The sequence below is a fragment of the Zonotrichia albicollis genome, chromosome 3 (assembly GCF_047830755.1).
Source record: "Zonotrichia albicollis isolate bZonAlb1 chromosome 3, bZonAlb1.hap1, whole genome shotgun sequence".
In the NCBI taxonomy this organism is placed as follows: domain Eukaryota; kingdom Metazoa; phylum Chordata; class Aves; order Passeriformes; family Passerellidae; genus Zonotrichia; species Zonotrichia albicollis.
The window spans coordinates 106861719-106880097 of NC_133821.1; the positions used below are offsets into that span (position 1 = coordinate 106861719).

At 37.4% G+C, this 18379-nt stretch overlaps 1 protein-coding gene across 47 annotated transcripts in view; it reads right to left on the minus strand.

The window, feature by feature from the left end:
* RIMS1 (regulating synaptic membrane exocytosis 1) overlaps positions 1 to 18379 on the minus strand; it is a 307441-nt gene that overhangs the window by 142392 nt on the left and 146670 nt on the right. For 45 of the 47 annotated variants that reach the window (XM_074538418.1, XM_074538438.1, XM_074538423.1 and 42 more), the window contains 2 exons: positions 16859 to 17199; positions 13793 to 14664 (listed from right to left, as the gene is read on the minus strand). In XM_074538418.1, coding sequence (XP_074394519.1) covers positions 13793 to 14664; positions 16859 to 17199 — 1213 coding nt within the window. The remainder of the gene's footprint in view (positions 1 to 13792; positions 14665 to 16858; positions 17200 to 18379) is intronic. The other 2 variants (XM_074538409.1, XM_074538422.1) reach the window with 2 other exon arrangements.

Consider the following 18379-nt stretch of genomic DNA (forward strand, 5'->3'; position numbering starts at 1 on the left):
GTCCTAAGATAGATCGTTTTGATAACTGGCCTTGACTGAGGAGAATCTACTGACAGTCAAGAGAAAACATCAGTGCAAATCTAACAGTGCAGCCACTGTCAGATTTACAGATTTCTGGACTTCTTCTGACATCTGAGGATGATGAATTGCCCTCTGTGTGTATGGAGATATTGTGGAGTATTTTTGTTCATGACAAGGGCAGTAAGTAACATATTAACTTAAAATATCCATAAAAGATCTGCTGGATAGCATTTTTTAGAGCCAAAGGTCATTTTACACAAACCCTAATTCAAGCAATTTGCTCAGCTATCCAACTGCTAAACAAAGCCAGATGTTTTCTTTTAAATGGTGACAAATCTGCAGGCACTGACTTTACAATTTAGTGATCAATGGCATCAAAATATTTTTTTTCCCAGCTAAACTACTGTTTCTGGTTGTTGTGTTACTGTCTCCCCCCACACCCCATAGCACAGTGGATGTGGAAGACCCATATGCCAAGACTCTTCCCTGCCTGATGCAGTTTAAGCTGCTTTGAAGGGTTGCTATGCCAGCACCACTTTTGACAGCCATGCTCAAGTACAGGCTTGAATTGACAGAACCAAACTGCTGCAATCCATTCAGCCTGGAGGAAGAGGCTGCAGGCATCCACCTGAACTTGAGTTTTCCTGCCAAAAGAGAAGTCGAGCAAAACATATTCCATTCAAAGCCAGACTACAGCAAAAATAGGAGAACTTACCTAAGGTGACAATGTCGTTACAGTTTAATTAATTCAGCTACATAACCTTACAAAAAATCCTTAAAATAACTTTTTTTCCCTCCCTTCAAAAACTCTCCACCCCCATTACAAAGTAAAAAATCAAACGACTACACATGTCCTGAACTAATTCCTGTACAGGCTGTGATCAAAAGGTTATACAGCCAGGGGTGATAGACATTTGCGTGTTACTATTTTATTCTGTTTCTGTACTTCAGCATAATTTTGACAACTTAACTCACATTCTTTCCTTTTCTTTTTCCTACTGCCTAAATGGATGTAGACATGTAGACCATTCCAAAAGCAACCTCTATTAAGCAGAATTTTCTATTACTTTAAAATGTTATATACACCATCCAGACAAACAAAAAAAGTAATTGCTAAAACCACACATCTAAATGCAGGGTTTAACAGTGACCAAATTGTTTAAGCATTGTCAGAAAATTCATTCCTAATCCTTATAAAAATTTTCTAGGGCAAAGTAAGATTAGGTCCACAATAGCACAGATAACTGTTGTTATGATGGCAACATGCCTAAAATTCATATCAATTTGTTGTTGCAGCTTTTTTTTTCTTTTTAGAGAAACTATGCTGATACATTAGAATGTTTAAGGATATATTTGAAGAGAAGTCAAAATGTAAATGGTACATTTGTTTAAGAAAAAAAAAAAAACAATTGCTCACTGAAAAAATTAAATGTCTCCCTAAGTGTTTCAGTGACTTGTAAGAATAGTCATTCCCTAAGACTCTCTTAGCAGTGATCTTTAAAACTTGGTAACAATAACAGATTAACCAATTTGTTTTATAACTGATTTCAGAGTAACCTTTCTGTGGAAAAGAGCTACCAGCAGTACAACTGGATTTCTTCCCAAACATTCAGTTCCATTCACAGGGGACTGGTATGCCCTTCCCCAGACATTGTCTGCTTAAAGAGAGTGACAACTCCCCTGCTGGCAAATCAGTAATACATCTCCCATGGGAGATAACTGAACCTACACCTGGGTACACTGATAAGGTTCAGTGTGTTACAAAAAAATTGGCAGAAACAGCAAACACCAGAAAGTTTTGGGAACCTACATTTATTTAAGATTGTATTTCTGAGTTCCTTTGTAAGGTCCTATTTTTTCTGTAAATGCAAGTCACCTTTATACTATATTTTAAGTAAAATTTGGGCCTGCATAATACAAAATTCCTAGCATGCCATGTATTTTGATATAAGCTGACACAGATTTACTGTGGTAGTGCTCTGGAACACGACAGGCAGGAGCTGGCAGGACACTGCTGGATGACCCAGGACTGGCAGAGTTGAAAGAAACGTGGCTGTCACCAGCCCTGAGCTCATGACACTGGTTAGGATTCTGCCAGAGCAGAAGTTTTTGCTCACCTCGTGATTCAGCTGAGAACTGTATGAAGTGCACGTGGGTTAAAGAGTCACCTGGGGAGCACTGCTCTGCTCTGCCCAGCATGAGCTTCCTGCTCTGCAAAGCTGTGTGTCACTGCTACCCAAAGCTGGCAGGAGACCTGAGCCTGCTGCAGTTCCCACCTCAGAGCTGGGAGCTGGGCTGAGGCACTCCAAGAACTGCATCCAGCTGCTTCACAACGACATTTCCTCTCCAGTGACACCTGCTGACAATCTTTAATGCAGAACATTCTGACTTTCACAGACATGACAGAGGCAAAGAATAAAGCAAAAAATCTGCAGGATTTTATATTCACACATAGCTCTATTCCCCACCTCTGGGATAATGTCCTGTTAACTACATATCATGATCCTTGAAGTATTAAACTGGAACAGACTCACTGGAGTGACTTTTAATAGCACACATACATTCTATTTTATATAAATATATATATTCACAAACTTGTACACCTCCCAGAAAAATCTTGTCTTAGTAATGCTATGAAACTACAGTAAAACAAAGAATGTGAAAACATTCCTTCTTATACATTACTGTATATTTTCTTTTTGTTCCTGTACCCACTTGACTGCAGCATAACCTACCCTAAAGATACTTAGGGTAAGTAGGAAGAGAATATGCAGCTCCACCAAGATTTCTTAAGCACAAACATAGAGAGTCGTGTGTAAATATGCAACTCTGAACCTCCCAAATTTCAAAAATCTGGCTTGTGATCCTCAAACAAGAGTACCTTTTCCTTGTCATGTTTTGTGTTTTTTCCCTGAGGATAGGACTCAATTCAAGAAATGAGTAACTGCTTCCATAGAGCTATTCGTGTCAGCATCATTTCCATATGCAGGATATGTTCCATACATCATTTGTAACACTAAAGCTATAGGACAATGTAAATCTGCCTATGGAAAAAAAAATGCACATACAGAAAAGATCTAAAAAAGGTTTTCAAATTACTGGTTCAAGTAGTAAAGTCTGCCTGTATTTCCAGATTCTCTCCCTGCTGAGAGAGAGAAACTACCTTGCACAGAGGCTGACAAAAAGAGTGAGATTTGACTGCTCCATCTGGTGGTTCATTAAGCACAATTTTAATGGTTTAAGAACATGTGGCCTTACAGTTTAAAAAGGGCCATCCATGGAGTTTTTGTTTTCTCTGAGCAAGGGCCAAATAAATTCTTAGAACCTAATTATTTTATTAGCATGGCATAAAAATGTATAAATATTTACCTACTTTTAGATCATAATTATATAAAACTTTGATATAATTTTATTTTATATATTATTAGATTATTTCTATTTATTAGCTAATTATGATATTTAGTTAATAAACTTTATTAAAACCATCAACATTTCACAAATTGTTCTTTTGAATTTATAGCAAGTTACATTTATATTTGAGTTTACATTTCCAGTGAAAAGGTACCTATGTTCTCATAAAAACAACAAATTAATAACAGGCCAACCATAAAACATATACACTACTGACTTGTTACTACAAGAAGTAAATTATAAAGCTCACGTCTTATTCAGGATGTGACTTCTACTTGCAAATGACAACTTATAAGCTGATTTAGAGCACCCACAGAATTTTAGAGGCAAAAAGAAGTCTGTGCCCTTAAGTCTACACAATAAGTACAGCTAACTAGAATTGAAGCTCATATTACAGAGGAAAGAATTACAAAATTGAAGACTAGGTTACAAATACTGGAACTTTAAATTCTAGAAATTATTATATATATGTTGCTGTATGTCTGAAAGCATTTTGTCTTGAATTACACATGGCTGAGAGACAGTCAAGGAATATAAAATAGAGGGAGAGTGTCTTTTTACATAGGCAGATAATGGTAGGACAAGGAGGAATAGTTTCCAACTAGAAGAGAAGAGATGTAGATTAGATGTTAAACAGAAATTCTTTACTCAATGGGTGGTGAGGCACTGGAGCAGGCTGCCCAGAGAAGCTGTGGATGTCCCATCCCTTGAGGTTCAAGGGCAGGTTGGATGGGATACTGAGCAACCTGGTCTAGGGGGTGGATCCCTGCCCAGATGATCTTTAAGGTCCCTTCCAACCCAAGCCATGCTAAGAATAGAACCATTTTACTTGTTCCTTTACCACATATAGTTCCCCCAACTAATCTCATATATATTAAGCTAGGACTAATATGAAATCAAAACCTCTGTGTAATGGAATTTAAATACATCCTTAAAATTTCTGTATAACTACATTGAAAATGGCAAAATAATCTCATGCTAATTTTGGTCCTAATGAACCATACAATACACATTTCTCAACCTGCTCAATGGAGCAAGTTAGACTTGGTCCAGTTTGCACATAATGTACAGCAAAGACACAGGTGACAAAGTAAAGAATGATGATATTTTCTTTTTTAAAATAGAAAATGTCATGATTACAGAGAGGAAGAAAATGTATAAAGAAATTATTCTAAATATAATGTTTTATTAGAAGTTCCCTCATGGCTTAAAAGAATGTGTAATAAAATATTTAATATTGAGGGTCTAAAACAATTCTGATGTGAGCATGCATTTACTGCATAGCATCACAGTATTTCCAAGACATCCACTCTGTTACAAAAAAAAAGGTTGAAGTTGCTTAACAACTAGAAATCTCTCCATATACAATTTTAGCAGTCAGTCAGTCAAGGGTATGTGCTGAAGAACTCCTGCATAAGAGAGAGGTATTTTCAAGACATTAGACATGTACAAATGCAGAGATTTAAAGTGCTGGAATACCTAAAAAAGTAACAACTCAACATCTACAGCAGCTGGGTATCTCAGAAGGAGTGGTGAACTGACTAACAGCATGTTGGACCAGCAGCATGGAGGTCCTGGCTGTCTGCTACACATCTTAGCCAACCAATAATCATGTTTCATATTACACTTTGCACATGTTGTGCTTGCATACTTTCTATTCTCACAGCAAACTTACTCAGGAAAGACAAAAACACATATCAAACTGAAAAGTGAACTGCAAAACTCTGTCCCCTCCTTGGGTATCTTCAAGCTGAATGGTGAAAGAACTCCCTTTGAACTAAAACCCTAGAAGAGTCTTTCTTTTTTTTGGACCAGAAAACAAACTTGATAAGTTGTCAGAATCATTATTTAAAGATCTTAAAAACTGTAGGGTGAGGGTGTAGAAAATTAAAAGAGCAGAAAGGTCCAATGCACACAAATGTCACTCTGTTGTATCTTTTAGAGGCGGCTCCATCAGGTAAACAAACAAAATAACAAAGTCAAACAAAACCCCACAACCACATTCTTAAATGGCCCACAAAACCAAAATAACCGAAAACAAACTGAAAAGACACCAGCCCAAAGGATGTGAAAGGCTATATGGCATGAAAAAATGAAAGAAAGAGTTTCACAATATTTATAAGCACGGAAATATACATAGTATACATACATGTATGTATACAATACATACTTTAATACCTGACAAGAAAACCAAACAGGCAAATAAAAGGGTAATTTAGCTGATTAGCAGCAAATTAGTATGTAGTGAAAACAGGCATCTAGGCTCATGGAGGCAACCAGCAGCTATCTATGAGAGACTGCAAGCATGTCAGAGGACACTAGAAAGTAACCTGAATTCTGCTGGTTGCTGATAAATGGACCAAAAAAGTACTTGGCAATAATAAGTCCTTGCACTAAATAAGCATTCTAATTTATTATCATCAAGGGAAGTTGGAGTCTCAGTCACGTACTGAAATCTTGTAAAATTAGTCAATGTACAATCATAAAAAGAAAATCTGGACTCCACTGAACTTACAACTTAAATGCAAGGCAATGAAACAGCAGACAATTAAATAAGGAACAAGTGACTACGACTTATACCATTGTGTTAGCCAGTGCCAAGTGGGTTGTCATTCATAGTGTGCCTTTAGAGTAATCCCTGGAACAGCTCTGCCCTGGCCCAGCTAGCACTCTCTGTTTACTACTAGGCAGGACACAGGCCAAGAACAAACCCTAACAGGCAGCTTCCACACACTCCTCTCTTGAGGAGCTTGAGAATGTGCCACAATTCACTACTGGGCCAAAAAAGTCAAAGAATGGCCCTTTCATTTGCTAGTCAGTAAATATCACCAGTGGGATGGGAATATTTGATTCTTATCTCCATTTCTCCCATGATGCCAAGCATATAGCACATGTGCTTGGCATCACGGGAGAAATGGAGATAAGAATCAGCTTAAGAGATTACAAAGCGTAGATTGGGAGTCCCTGATATTGAAGCTCACATGTTGTACAGGAGAAAGAAGGAACAAAGAAATCATCAGAAGAATACAAAAAACACATGAGCAAATACGGGAAAACAGTTTTCAGAAGGACATTCAAAATGGATAGGAACAGGATAAAGCCATGCTTATTTATTCAAAGGAAATACAGGCATCTCATAATTATTAACCTTTTTTCTGACACAATAAAGTTTCTCCTAGAGCTGTTTATCAGTATACTGATTTTAGAAAACTCATATAGACCAGTCTATCTACTCAAAGAAACGCTTAAAGAAAGAAACTGGAATGGTTCCTGGGTATTACAGCAATTGTGTTATTGTACACTAAAAATTATATGGAAAGGTATCAGAAAAATATTAGCACAAAGTACTAACCAATAATACTCAGCACCTCACTGTATAACCCTATGTCTGAAGTCAATAGGATGATGAAAATGAATACACTAAGAAAAGGACACAGAATGAACATCTTCAGAAAATAACAGAATCAGATGCTTGTTTGTTCCTAGTTAACTCTATAATTAACCAAAATTAAAACCAATAACACATTATTGGTGCACATATTATTCTAGAAGCCAGTAATTAATTTAATTTTTTCTTTCATATGTTTTCATGTTGCTCCCAAAGTGGGAGAGATTTCCCATACAAGTGGAAAAATGCAAAGGTTTGGATTTCAGTTCCAAGACCACAACTCATCCTTCAATACACTGCACAGACCATTCAGTTATGCAGCTTTACCAAACTCAGTTTGGTTGATCTTTCACAGTTCATCTTTTTCTCTAAGTTCTCAAATCAAAAGAGTAACATTAAACTCTGAATTCACATAATTTTTATGGTATACAAAAAATATAGGCATACAAAAAATATTGAATAGGAGAAGTGTAGGAAAGGATCAACCTCTGGCTATAACAGCATGTCAAGTTACTGAGTTTTAAGTCCAGTTAACTTCATAGCAGTACTTTGAGAAGTACTGCTCAGCAGCCAAAATTAGGGCAAGCTTTTCAAGGGCTTTTTCGTCTCTCTTTTTGACTCTTAAAAAGTGCTCCATGACCCAGAGCTCATGCTCACATTCTCATGCCTGCTACCTGCAATGGCTTCCGTAAGGAAAAAACTGACTGCTGCATGTTCTTGAGAACTGATCTTTCATGGAGAAGCCCATAGAGCCCCTGGGTTTCTCTGCAAGTTGAAACACTCTCACAGCTCCTGAAAGTAAAGGTACCCGGAGTCAAACATTGAGTGATTTTGAACATAAGACTCCAATCCAACCATGCTCTAGGATCTGCCCTCCTGTAATGAAAATAATCATCTTACTATTGGAAAAATTCCTATCAGGACAAATTTGTAGCTTTCTCATGAATAAGATGTGCAGAAGAAAAGTAAGCAGCAAAGAACAAACAACTAATAAAATCATGAACTTGTGAAAAATCAAGCAACCCAGAAGACAGGCCATATCAATGGCAATGAAACATAAGGTCTTGCCAACTGAGATAATGAAATCTAGACTCCCTGGTTTGTGACATCATCTTGATAAGTCAAAAAGTGCATTTCTTTTCTCATTTTCCAAAATCAGATTATTATGGATTTTTTTACTGGAAATGGCTCACAGGCTGACAAAAGAAGAACAAGGTACAGATAGGGGTACTGTGAATTTGGCCCCAGATGTTCCCAGCTTAGCTCAGATCCTGCCACAGGAACAGCAGCACTATTGCTAACATAGAGCAATCTCAGTGCAGGCTCTGAAGAAAATTATTTTTCTTTTCAGGAATCCTCCATTTCAACTGAGTAAGAAATTTTGATTACAGTTTTTCTTAACTTTGCATATTTACCCTCAGAGTTAACATGGTTTCTGGCAGCAAGCTTCAACCTTCCTAGCAGTAACTCAGCCTTCCAGGGGAAGAGAGGAGCACTCACTCAACCTCTCTCCCTTTAGCTACTTCTTTCTGCTTTCTTTTTTTTTTCATTCCCACTCCTTTCCTAAACTATTCAACCACAATCCATCCCACCTTTCCTGATTTATCATGTTTTATAGACCTTGGTGATACTTGCTCTTTCCTCTGAACTTCCTCCAGCACAACCTTCTTAAGGTAAACTAGAAAAAGCTGTATTATGATTTTAGAAGAAGATTCAGCCACATATCTTCCATGACATCCTCATGTATATAGTTACATATTTACATATTCTCTGAAACACAGGATATCTTGGAAACTATTTAACTTTTTTCCCCCCACTCATGTTCAGGTCATCTCACTTGTATATGCATGTACTTTAGGTAATTTCATATACACAAACCAGATTTTTTACTGCCTAACTCTAATTCAACAAGGACTTATTTACAGCTCCACAAACATTGTAAATAATTTCCACTGCTCAAAAGCACTAAATACTGATAGCATTGAATAATGTTAGCAATGAACAAAACTCTGAAACAAGAGTCATTTTAAATTATATTTCCATTAAAATCTGAATCAGATGTAGGTATAAATTACTGCACAAGGGCTAGAAGATAAATTTGAACTAATGTTTAAAAACCAGCAATCTTCCTAGGGAGGACATTTTATTTGACACGAAGGTAAATCTCAGCAGCACTTTTAAACAAATTCTGCTCCAGTTTTAAAACTCCATGCCCAACTCTCCAAACAAACAGATTTTAAAACATGCTAGCAGATGTTACAGTACAATTTGACTTGCCTACACTCCAAACTGAAACTATCTCAGTCAAAAAGTCTAACTAAAATAATTTCAAACCAGCCTCCTCTTCTTTACAGCCCTTTCCTGATGTTTTCTTTTGGTTCCTTCACAGGCCCTACTGCACGTGTGTGGTTCCTCCTAACTCCCAAGCCACCTTCCGTGTCAACAATGCTCACAGAGCCTGCAACAAATCCTTGGGGCAAGGATATAATTCATCTCTCCTTCTCCTGGGAGCACCCCCAAGCACAAGTACCCAAAGGGACCCTCCAAATATCAGAAAAGGATGGAGGAAGGGGCCAGATCCTTTCTCCTGGAGCTGAGCCAGCACTGACATATTTGTCAGCAAACCACAGCATCCCTTTCTGCTCCTGACCTCCACATCTGGGAATAAACCAAGAAAACAGCAAGATCCCTGCCCATTACATTTTCTAACCAGAAATCAATGTCATTAAAATGAAATGAAATTAAATTGGGTCACCCTGTTTCTCACAGTACTGTGAGAAAGGCATTATGAATGAAACAATCATGTCTTCTCTGAAAGAAAGCAGAAAGCCATTTCAGGAGTTTGTTTTTTAAGGAAGGCACCAATTCTATCATGCTCTCCTCACTCCTAAATAAATCCAGTAGCAAGTATACAGAGTGATTTTTACTTAGGTTTTCAACATTTTACTACCAATTTGTGAGTATTAGTTGTAATTTCAAGCCTAAATTGGGTGAACAAAATACACATGTAGGCAAATATGAGCAATAAGTATGTAAAATCATTAACTCATTTATTTACATAAAAGTACTGGAGCAGTACTTCCTCCACATTGCTCCAACTTCCAACAATATCTTATCTTCCAGTTTCAAAGGTTGCATGAAAAATTCTGAACTATCTCTTGTATCCATCAATGGATATAGTAACTTTTATGCAACTTCATCTGGACACAAATCTACTATTTTTACACAAATTCTTATTTTTCAACTTCAAAGAAAATACATTTGCTCGAACTTATGCCAAATACAATTTGCATTCTTCACTGGATGGCAGGAGGCAGAAACTGTTACTTTTAAAGTGAGGTCTGGATTTAATTTTTAATGGTCTGGTTTATGTTATTCTAGCTTGTCTTTGAAGAAGTATGAATGCAATTTATGCCTTCTACAAGGATTCCTTTCACCTTGCCAGGACTTCACTGGAAACACAGTCCACCTGTTGTTCAACTATCAGAAATTTCAGAAAAAGGAGTTCTACAGCCTCTATTAATAATGGAATGAAATTTATTGTCAGCATTCTGTAGTTTCCTGTAAAGAGTGTAGATAATTTAATAAGAATTTGAGATGACACTCATCTTTTTTTTTTTTTTTTGATACTATAAAGAGCTCTTTCTCTAGATTTACTCCAACATGGAAACAATTTGACACAAATCTTTCAATCTTCCACCAAAGAAGTAAAATCCCAGTGGGTTTCAAAATACATTTACTCTTTGGAAAGAAATCTCCTAGTGCTTGTGCATAATTTTTTGAATAATTTTGAAGAAATACATATTAAATAATAAAAGTAAATAGCAAGGGATGCACTAGCTAGATTAGGTTGCTTTTCTGAGCTTTTTTGGGCTCAGAAGATAGGGTAATGCAATACTAATCTGTTTCTAGGAAATGCAAATGTTAAAAATAACACTTGCACAGTATCTGCTTTACATGACATTTTTGGCTATTGATTTTCAATACAGTCTTATCCATCCTGCCTGTATTGTGTCTTTCTCTGGGAGATCATTTGCCTTTAAACATCCCTGTAAGCTGTTTCTCACAGAAACTTCTATTTTACTTGTTCAACATAGAACTGAAAATAGTACATCTTTATTACTTAGGTGCAGATCATTTCATATTAGCATTCACCAAAAGCAAACATTACTTTTAAGATCTTGGGGATTTTTTATAGGGCCATTCAAAGCTTCTAGTTTCATCTATATCACTTTGGCACCAGGTTTCTGACTGAGCTGACATGTAGATAAGAGAGGACGGATTCCAGACCCTCCTGGGCTTATAAAGTAAAGCGCTATAACTTTGAACCTGTGCAGTATTTCTCCCAAGTTACAAGCAAAGAACTGAAGTAGTTCTGGTGAAATTTGGTTTGTAACAATGCTGTTAAATTGCAAAGAATGGGATTATGATCAGGTTTATAATAGCAGTATTTTAAAATTATTTACATATATATACATCTTTAAAACTAAATCCTTTTACTGCAGCATTTTTTAGAGTACTGGGGATTTTCTAAAATATTTTCTTAGGTAATAAAATCTCCTGCCTTTCCACCAATTTTTATTAAATACTCCAGAGTATTTCAAGTACTGGTGAATAGGTAACTGTAAAAATAATTGGATACTTTACAATCAAGAAATGTTTCTGCTTTCTCATTTCTATTCATATTTCCTATTTCTTTTTTTATGGGCTATACACCCCCATCTTCAAAGGCTTTCTATTTACAATCCTTGTTAAAGAAAAGTCATATCAAAAATCAGGCAAAAAAAAATTAATGGCTAAATAGCATAGCTATTAAATTAATAAATATACCTTTGTAATTAATGCATTGAATACCCCTCCACACCTACACACACACACACATATTTCTGTTGGCAATTAGATAAAAAGTCCCAAGGAATGCTCTACAATGTAAATCATGTATGTGGAGGTCAGTGGTCAGACAGGTCCCAGACATACTCCTATCCATAATTTTTATCCAAATACAGTGAGGTAGCACTCTGATATGATACTAACCAAGGTCTCCACTCTGTAAAGGGGGACCCTGAACATGTGTCTAGGAGGTAACCAAGAGCTTGATTCAGTCACTGAGAACATAAACCTTTAGCAACATTTGAAATTCTCTGGAATTCATACCACTAAGAGAAAAAAAAAAATCTAAGCCTTGATGTTTTAACAGTACATGGGGAAATTGGTCAAAAGCTGATATCAGTGTCATGAGCCTGAAAGCAGCTACTGAAAGATTTTACGTATGAAAGACTATTATAACACCAACTATATCAATGTAATTATATCAGTACAGTAACTTTCAGCCTGGACTTCACTTACAGAACAATCTTTCAGTTTATAAGAACAACCTACACTGATTATGGGAAATTCCGTCCACTTCATAAGCAACCTCAAACTGACAAACATAATGAAAGATGGAAAAGAAATGCTGTATTACTGGCTTCTACTTCCAACAGATGGAGTCAGGGAAAATTACACAAATCCAAATGCCAGCTTAAAACATGGCCACAAAATAAGTGTAAGAGATGTGTTGTCTTAGAAAGACAGAATAGTTGAGACAGGAAGGGACCTCTGTGAGTCCCTAGTTCAAATACCCTTGCTCAAAAGTTGTGTCAGCAGAGCAGATTGCTCAGGGCCTTCTCCATTTGGGTTTTGAGCACGTCCAAGGATGGAGACTGTACAAATCTCTGTGTGATACATTCCAGTATTTGACAAAATTCAGTCAAATAAGTGAGATTTTTTATGTTTGAGTGGGATCTGGAATAAACTTTCAGAGTATGATCACCATTCCTTCTTAAAAATGAGCAGAAAAGCAAGTTTCCACATTTTGAATGGAAAAGCTCATGCTTAGAAAGTTAAAACAAGCAGCAATCCAGATGGGATAGGAGAGAAATCTGCTATCTTTGCTATGTATTCCTTGAGCTTTTGGTGATGCTAGGAGATCACAACATCAGATAAAGACAGACAGACAGATTAGCAAGGATGAATCACAGACATGTCAGGAAACAGTGCCAGGAACTAAAAGGCAATGCAGAGAAGCCTTTGGAATTTTCAGTATGAATACCAGCAGGAAACTTTCAAGGTACAAACACAGATAGTTAAACTAAGGAGCTAAAAACCAAAGACACAAAAAGCTTCCAGCTCACTGTACTGTCAGCCAAAGACAAAGCAGGATTGTAACACTGTTGCTAAATTCTGCCACAGTCTTTTCTGACAATGCTTATTTTATCTGTTCAGGATTCCTAAATTTGATTAACTTCTTCAGCCAGAAGAAAGGCTTTGTTTAAAAGCACATAGTGTACTACAAGTTATTCCTTGCTGCTGAGTGTTACCATCAACAGATGAAGACAAACTGATATAACAGACTTTAAACATACTTCTTAGCTCAAGAGAAAATTCATCTAGATAACAACTTTGTCAATTCTCTTTTTTTTTTTCTACATAACACTCCCTTTGCCCCATATCTACTTGTCCTTAGTAACAATGAACTCTGGCAGATTTTTGATATTTTATTAAATGTAGGAATAATTTGCATATCTTATAATGGTCTCTTCTGATTGTCACAGAACTCACTTGTAATTTCAATCCATCCATTTTGTCTGTTCTACGTACAGACAAAAGAATGAAGTAATGACCAAAGGAGTACAGATATCATCAAGAGAGTAGACTAGAACCCTTGAATTCTGTCACTTCCAGGTGAAAGAGGGAAGAGAATGAAAAGGAAACTCATCAGCTGACACTACCTGTAATCACCTCATCTAAGAATGCAAAAGGAAACATTGTAAAGCACATGTAATCAGGTATAAGACACTTCTCAGTTGGCAAAAAAAAGAAAGGCAAGGGGAAAAAGTGTATGATTAAAAAGAGGAAAAGAGAGAGAAAAATACAGAATTTTTTTTTTCCCCAAATCATGGCCATGTGCATAATATACAGAAAAGTCCTTACCTTTTTCACTGACACTTTCACTTTCTATCTCCACATCTTCACAGCTAGTATATTCTGGTGTTGATGCCCCTTCTTCCTCTGAGCTACTAACTGACATCTGCCTTTTCTTTCCGCCTCTTTTTGCTCTATGAGGCTTTGGAGGGGATGGCCGCACTGATTCCGACTGGTCAGAGCTAAGGGAATCATTCCTTAGCATGGTCTCCATTTTCTCCCGCTTTGCTTTTCGCATGAGAATAGCAGAGCTAGGATCAAGGCGGCTCTGTTTTATAAAGGAATCGTGGTTCTTGTATTCTACGTGTTCTATAGGAACTGGACTATGCCTGGGAGTTGGTGGGCTATGATTAGTTAATTGTTTAGAAACAGAAATTCTTACATCACCTGTTCTGTCTATAGAGTACGACCTCTGAGTTTCCACAAGAGATTTTCTGTCCTGAGTTCCCTGTAATTGTGAGCGTTTTCCTAATTTATTCTCAGGTACCTCCGCTTCCTCCATTTCAGTGTGTGGCAAAGCTACATCACTGTGTCTTCTCTCGTGTCGTGCTTTAGAAACTTTGGCGTGCATGCGCATCTGCTGCTCCTCGGGGTGTGGTTTTACAGGGTATCTCGCCAGATTGGGGTCACTCTTGTAACGGGTATGATATTCATCTTCCTTCCTTTGTTTTTCATCGTCAGGCACTTTGCCTTCCTCAAGTTTCTCTGGCAAGTCTGGGTAATCCTGTGACTTGCCTTTCTCCAGCCTTCTACCTTCGTTCCGCTCTTTACGCTCCCTGTCGTCTGTTGGTCCTTCTTTCTGAAGTGAGGATTTTGGCACACGCTTACGCTCACTCTTTACACCTTTGCCATTCTGGTCAGAAACCGATACTGCCTTCTTCCTGCAATGAAAAGGAGTACAGTAATATGAAGAATTGAATGGAAAATAGAAATACTTGCATACAGTTATGGAAAAAAATTTAAAAATCAGGATAAGCTGTGGCAAAACAGAAAATATTGAATATCCATTACCTTGAATTTAATCTATTAATCCTTCCATCTTAATTTTATTTTCCAATAGCAAACAACTTCCAGAGTCCACAAAAACATAAATTATGAATGGTTCAATTAATGAGTAAACTCAAAAACGAATATTAACATGGATAATTTACCCATGTAAGTAAGAAGACCCAGAGTTGTCTTTGCAGTCACTGCAACACTATGACAGAGCACTGGAGTATGTTCTCCATTTTTCTGGAAGCAGTCATGGGAGTTACAGACTAACCACACAATTCATTTCAAGTGCCCTGACAGCATAGATGTTAATACCACCAAATGGAGTATTACCACAATAATATTACAGAAAGAAGTAATATAGTTTAAAAAAATGCAAAAGATAATATATCCAGAAATAATATTTAAACTAGTTTGATTTATCTTTGAAACTCTAAAAAGAAGTGCCCGTTTCATAAACATGTAAAGGAATGCAGATTGATTTCTTGAGATAAATTAATGGTATTACTTTCTCCAGGATAAATAATAAAAGAGGATGAGAAGTTATTTCTCCATGCAGACATGAGTACAAAACAATAAATAATGAAGCTGTATGATTTTTTTTTCTCTTTCATATTCTGCAAGCCAATAAACAAGCCAAATAATCATAAGATTCCCTTATGGAGGACATTTTTATTTCTCTCATCATTCCAACTGCCCTTTCATTCAGCAGTTCACATATGAATCCATTGATTTTGAAGAAGGAGGAACACAGCTACACAGTGTAGTTGAGAAGAGTGCACTCCGGGACAAAGTCACTAGGACTTTGTTTTGCGGCATTGAATCTTCCCTTCCACAACAGACACATCTTTAGGTTACATATCAAAGACCCTCACAAAGAACAAAGTTGGACATCATCCACATTATTCCCTTCTCTTTTTTTTTTCCCCTCATCTCCTGTTTCTCCATAATTTTTGGCAATCAACAGGACCTGAGCTTACTACACATAGTCTTTAATCAGAATGCTTGGAATTCATTTGAAACTCTCAGTGACAAGTAAAGAACACTAATTCTTCTGTATAACTGATATGAACATCTCAGTTTTGGGCAGCAAAGCAGAAATCTAAAGTGTTTTCCTGCCCTAAAAGCTACAGCTGCCCTGGGGGCCTTCCCTGTGTTGAGGGACAAAAGTCTACAGAATTATGGAAGGGCATCACTTACACGATGCATATATGTAACACTAACCTGAATTTGATACAGTTAAACCCAGACAGATCTCACCCACACGGTAATTTACTAGCTCACCATCCATTTTCAGCTAGGGGGAAAAAAATCATCAACCATTCTGGCAAGAATTTGGAGAATCTTCTATGGCCAACTCCTGTTTTGCTGTCACAGGCTCCATCTTCAACTGCTCTGCCATCTGCCAGGCAGCAGCCAAAGGATCAGCAACTGCTTCATTGCATTAGCCTCTCCTGATTTCCTACTCCTCAACCCATTGATCACATGAAATGTAGCTCAGGGATTACCTATTTAAGTCATTTAAAATACTTTGCTTCTGGTTGCTTTATCCTTGTAAAAAACTTGCTCTGCAATCAAGATGGCACTATTGCTGTTGTACATGAATGTTAGCTTCACACATGTAAATGAGGTCTTTTACCTGTATTATTTCTAACAATAAAATTGGAAATAATATGAATGATATCTCATATAAAACATAAGGTTATCCGAAAGAATTCCACAGGGTGTTTTCTGATTGCTTAGGTATGGATTTTTCAGGAGAATGTTGCTTTAAAAATTCAAGCTCTTAGCTTAATAATTTTAAAATACCAGTCAAATTTAAACTTTAAAAGTAACCTACAATTCTGTATTCAAAGTATACATCAAAAGGCATTGAAGTATATGGGAATATCCATAAAATATTTTTTTTCCTCATTTTATGTTCCATAGACTAAAATAGATAATGTATTTGGTAGCAACAATTTATCTTTCCCTGGTCAGTAAATCAATTTACTCTTTGTTTTTGCACAATAGTAAACATACAGAAGGCCCAACTGAACTAGCATTTGGCATTGTAGGCTCTATCTAGACAGAAAGCATTACCTCTCTTTTGGAGGTTCACTCCTAGACCTTGAAGCTTGCTTTTGGTCCGGGCCCATAGCCGGCTGCGACACTTCAGCTCCTTTCCTACGGTCAGGCTGCACACTGGAAGAGGAGATTTCCTGTGATGAGGCAGCTGCTGTGCTCAGGGGAGTCTGTGACCTCGATCGCTCCTGAAGCCTGGCTTTCTTCTCTCTCGGTGCGTCCGAGCTCGCGCCCGTGGCCGTGTCACTCAGCGTCCCGTCCTGGCTGGGCGACGGCTGTGGCCCACTCCCAAAAAACCACGCTCCGGATTTCGTTAGGATTTCTTGTTGCTTTCGACATAAATTGCATACCCACATAACCTAGTTGAAGACAACAAAAGAGTCAGTGCAGCTGCCTCCCAGAGCCCGGAATGCATGCTCACTAGCGCCGAGCAGGGCCGGCCTCTGGCTCTCTGAGCTAGGGAGGCTGGTGCTCATGACAGGACCCAGAACATGCTTCTCCACTGGCTAGAGCCAAGCATCCTACAGGCACATGCTATGCGAGCTTCTCCAAAATGTCTTGTCAATATACATCAGTCCTACCTGTGGCAATCCTCCCTCAGCCCAGCCCTAGCTCTCCTCTGAACACACACCGACCACATGAGCAGTGCTTGCTGGGGGGTTGATGCAGCGGGGAGTGGGGTGGGTTTTTTCCACTGGTGTGGATCACTGTCAGGACAGACAAGCCCACCAGACTGCAAACAGGACTTGTACCTCAGGGGGCAGTGTCCTGCCCAGCTAACTCCCAACTTCTGTGTTCACAGAAAATTGACACGGTATTTTCTTGTGAATTAATTTTCTCACATTGAATAATTCCACATTATCCTGCAAATAAATTCATTATGTACTGTGAATGATTTTAGCTACACCTACTGCAACTACTTAGAGGTGTAAAGTAAAACCTTAAGAAATCTACTAACAGAAAACTAAATACATCAATCAAAATAATGCAGAAGTACCATATTCTGTACTACTTGCAAACCATCATCATTATCTCTTTGAGTGACAGCTGCAAATAATAACTTAACAAACTTGCACCCCTGTAAATCACAATAAAGTTGTGTGCCTAGACTGTGGTGCCTAGGTTTTTGGTTTTTTTTAATTGGGGGGTTTAGTTCCTTACACACAGATATAAAGGAGCACATACATTAAAGCAAGACTTCATGTTTCCAGCCTGTATACTGTAGAGACAGTCTTATGTACAGGAGCAACTCACCAGAGAAAAAGAAATGGTTAATCAAGACTAAAGTATGTGAAAATTTAAGATAAAATTTAGACAAAGAAAAAAAACAGTTTCAGAAAGAAGAAAAATAGGCAAAATGTATGAAGGATACAGAAGAGAGAGATTTTTGTCAGAAATAAAAACAGAGATGAGAGGAAACAAAGCTGATTATTATTAAGGAAAATGGTAAAGAAAATAATTTAATACAGAAAGTATATAGGAATGGGTAAAATTGCAATGAGGCAAAGAAGAATGGTAAAAGTTGGAAGGAAAAATATG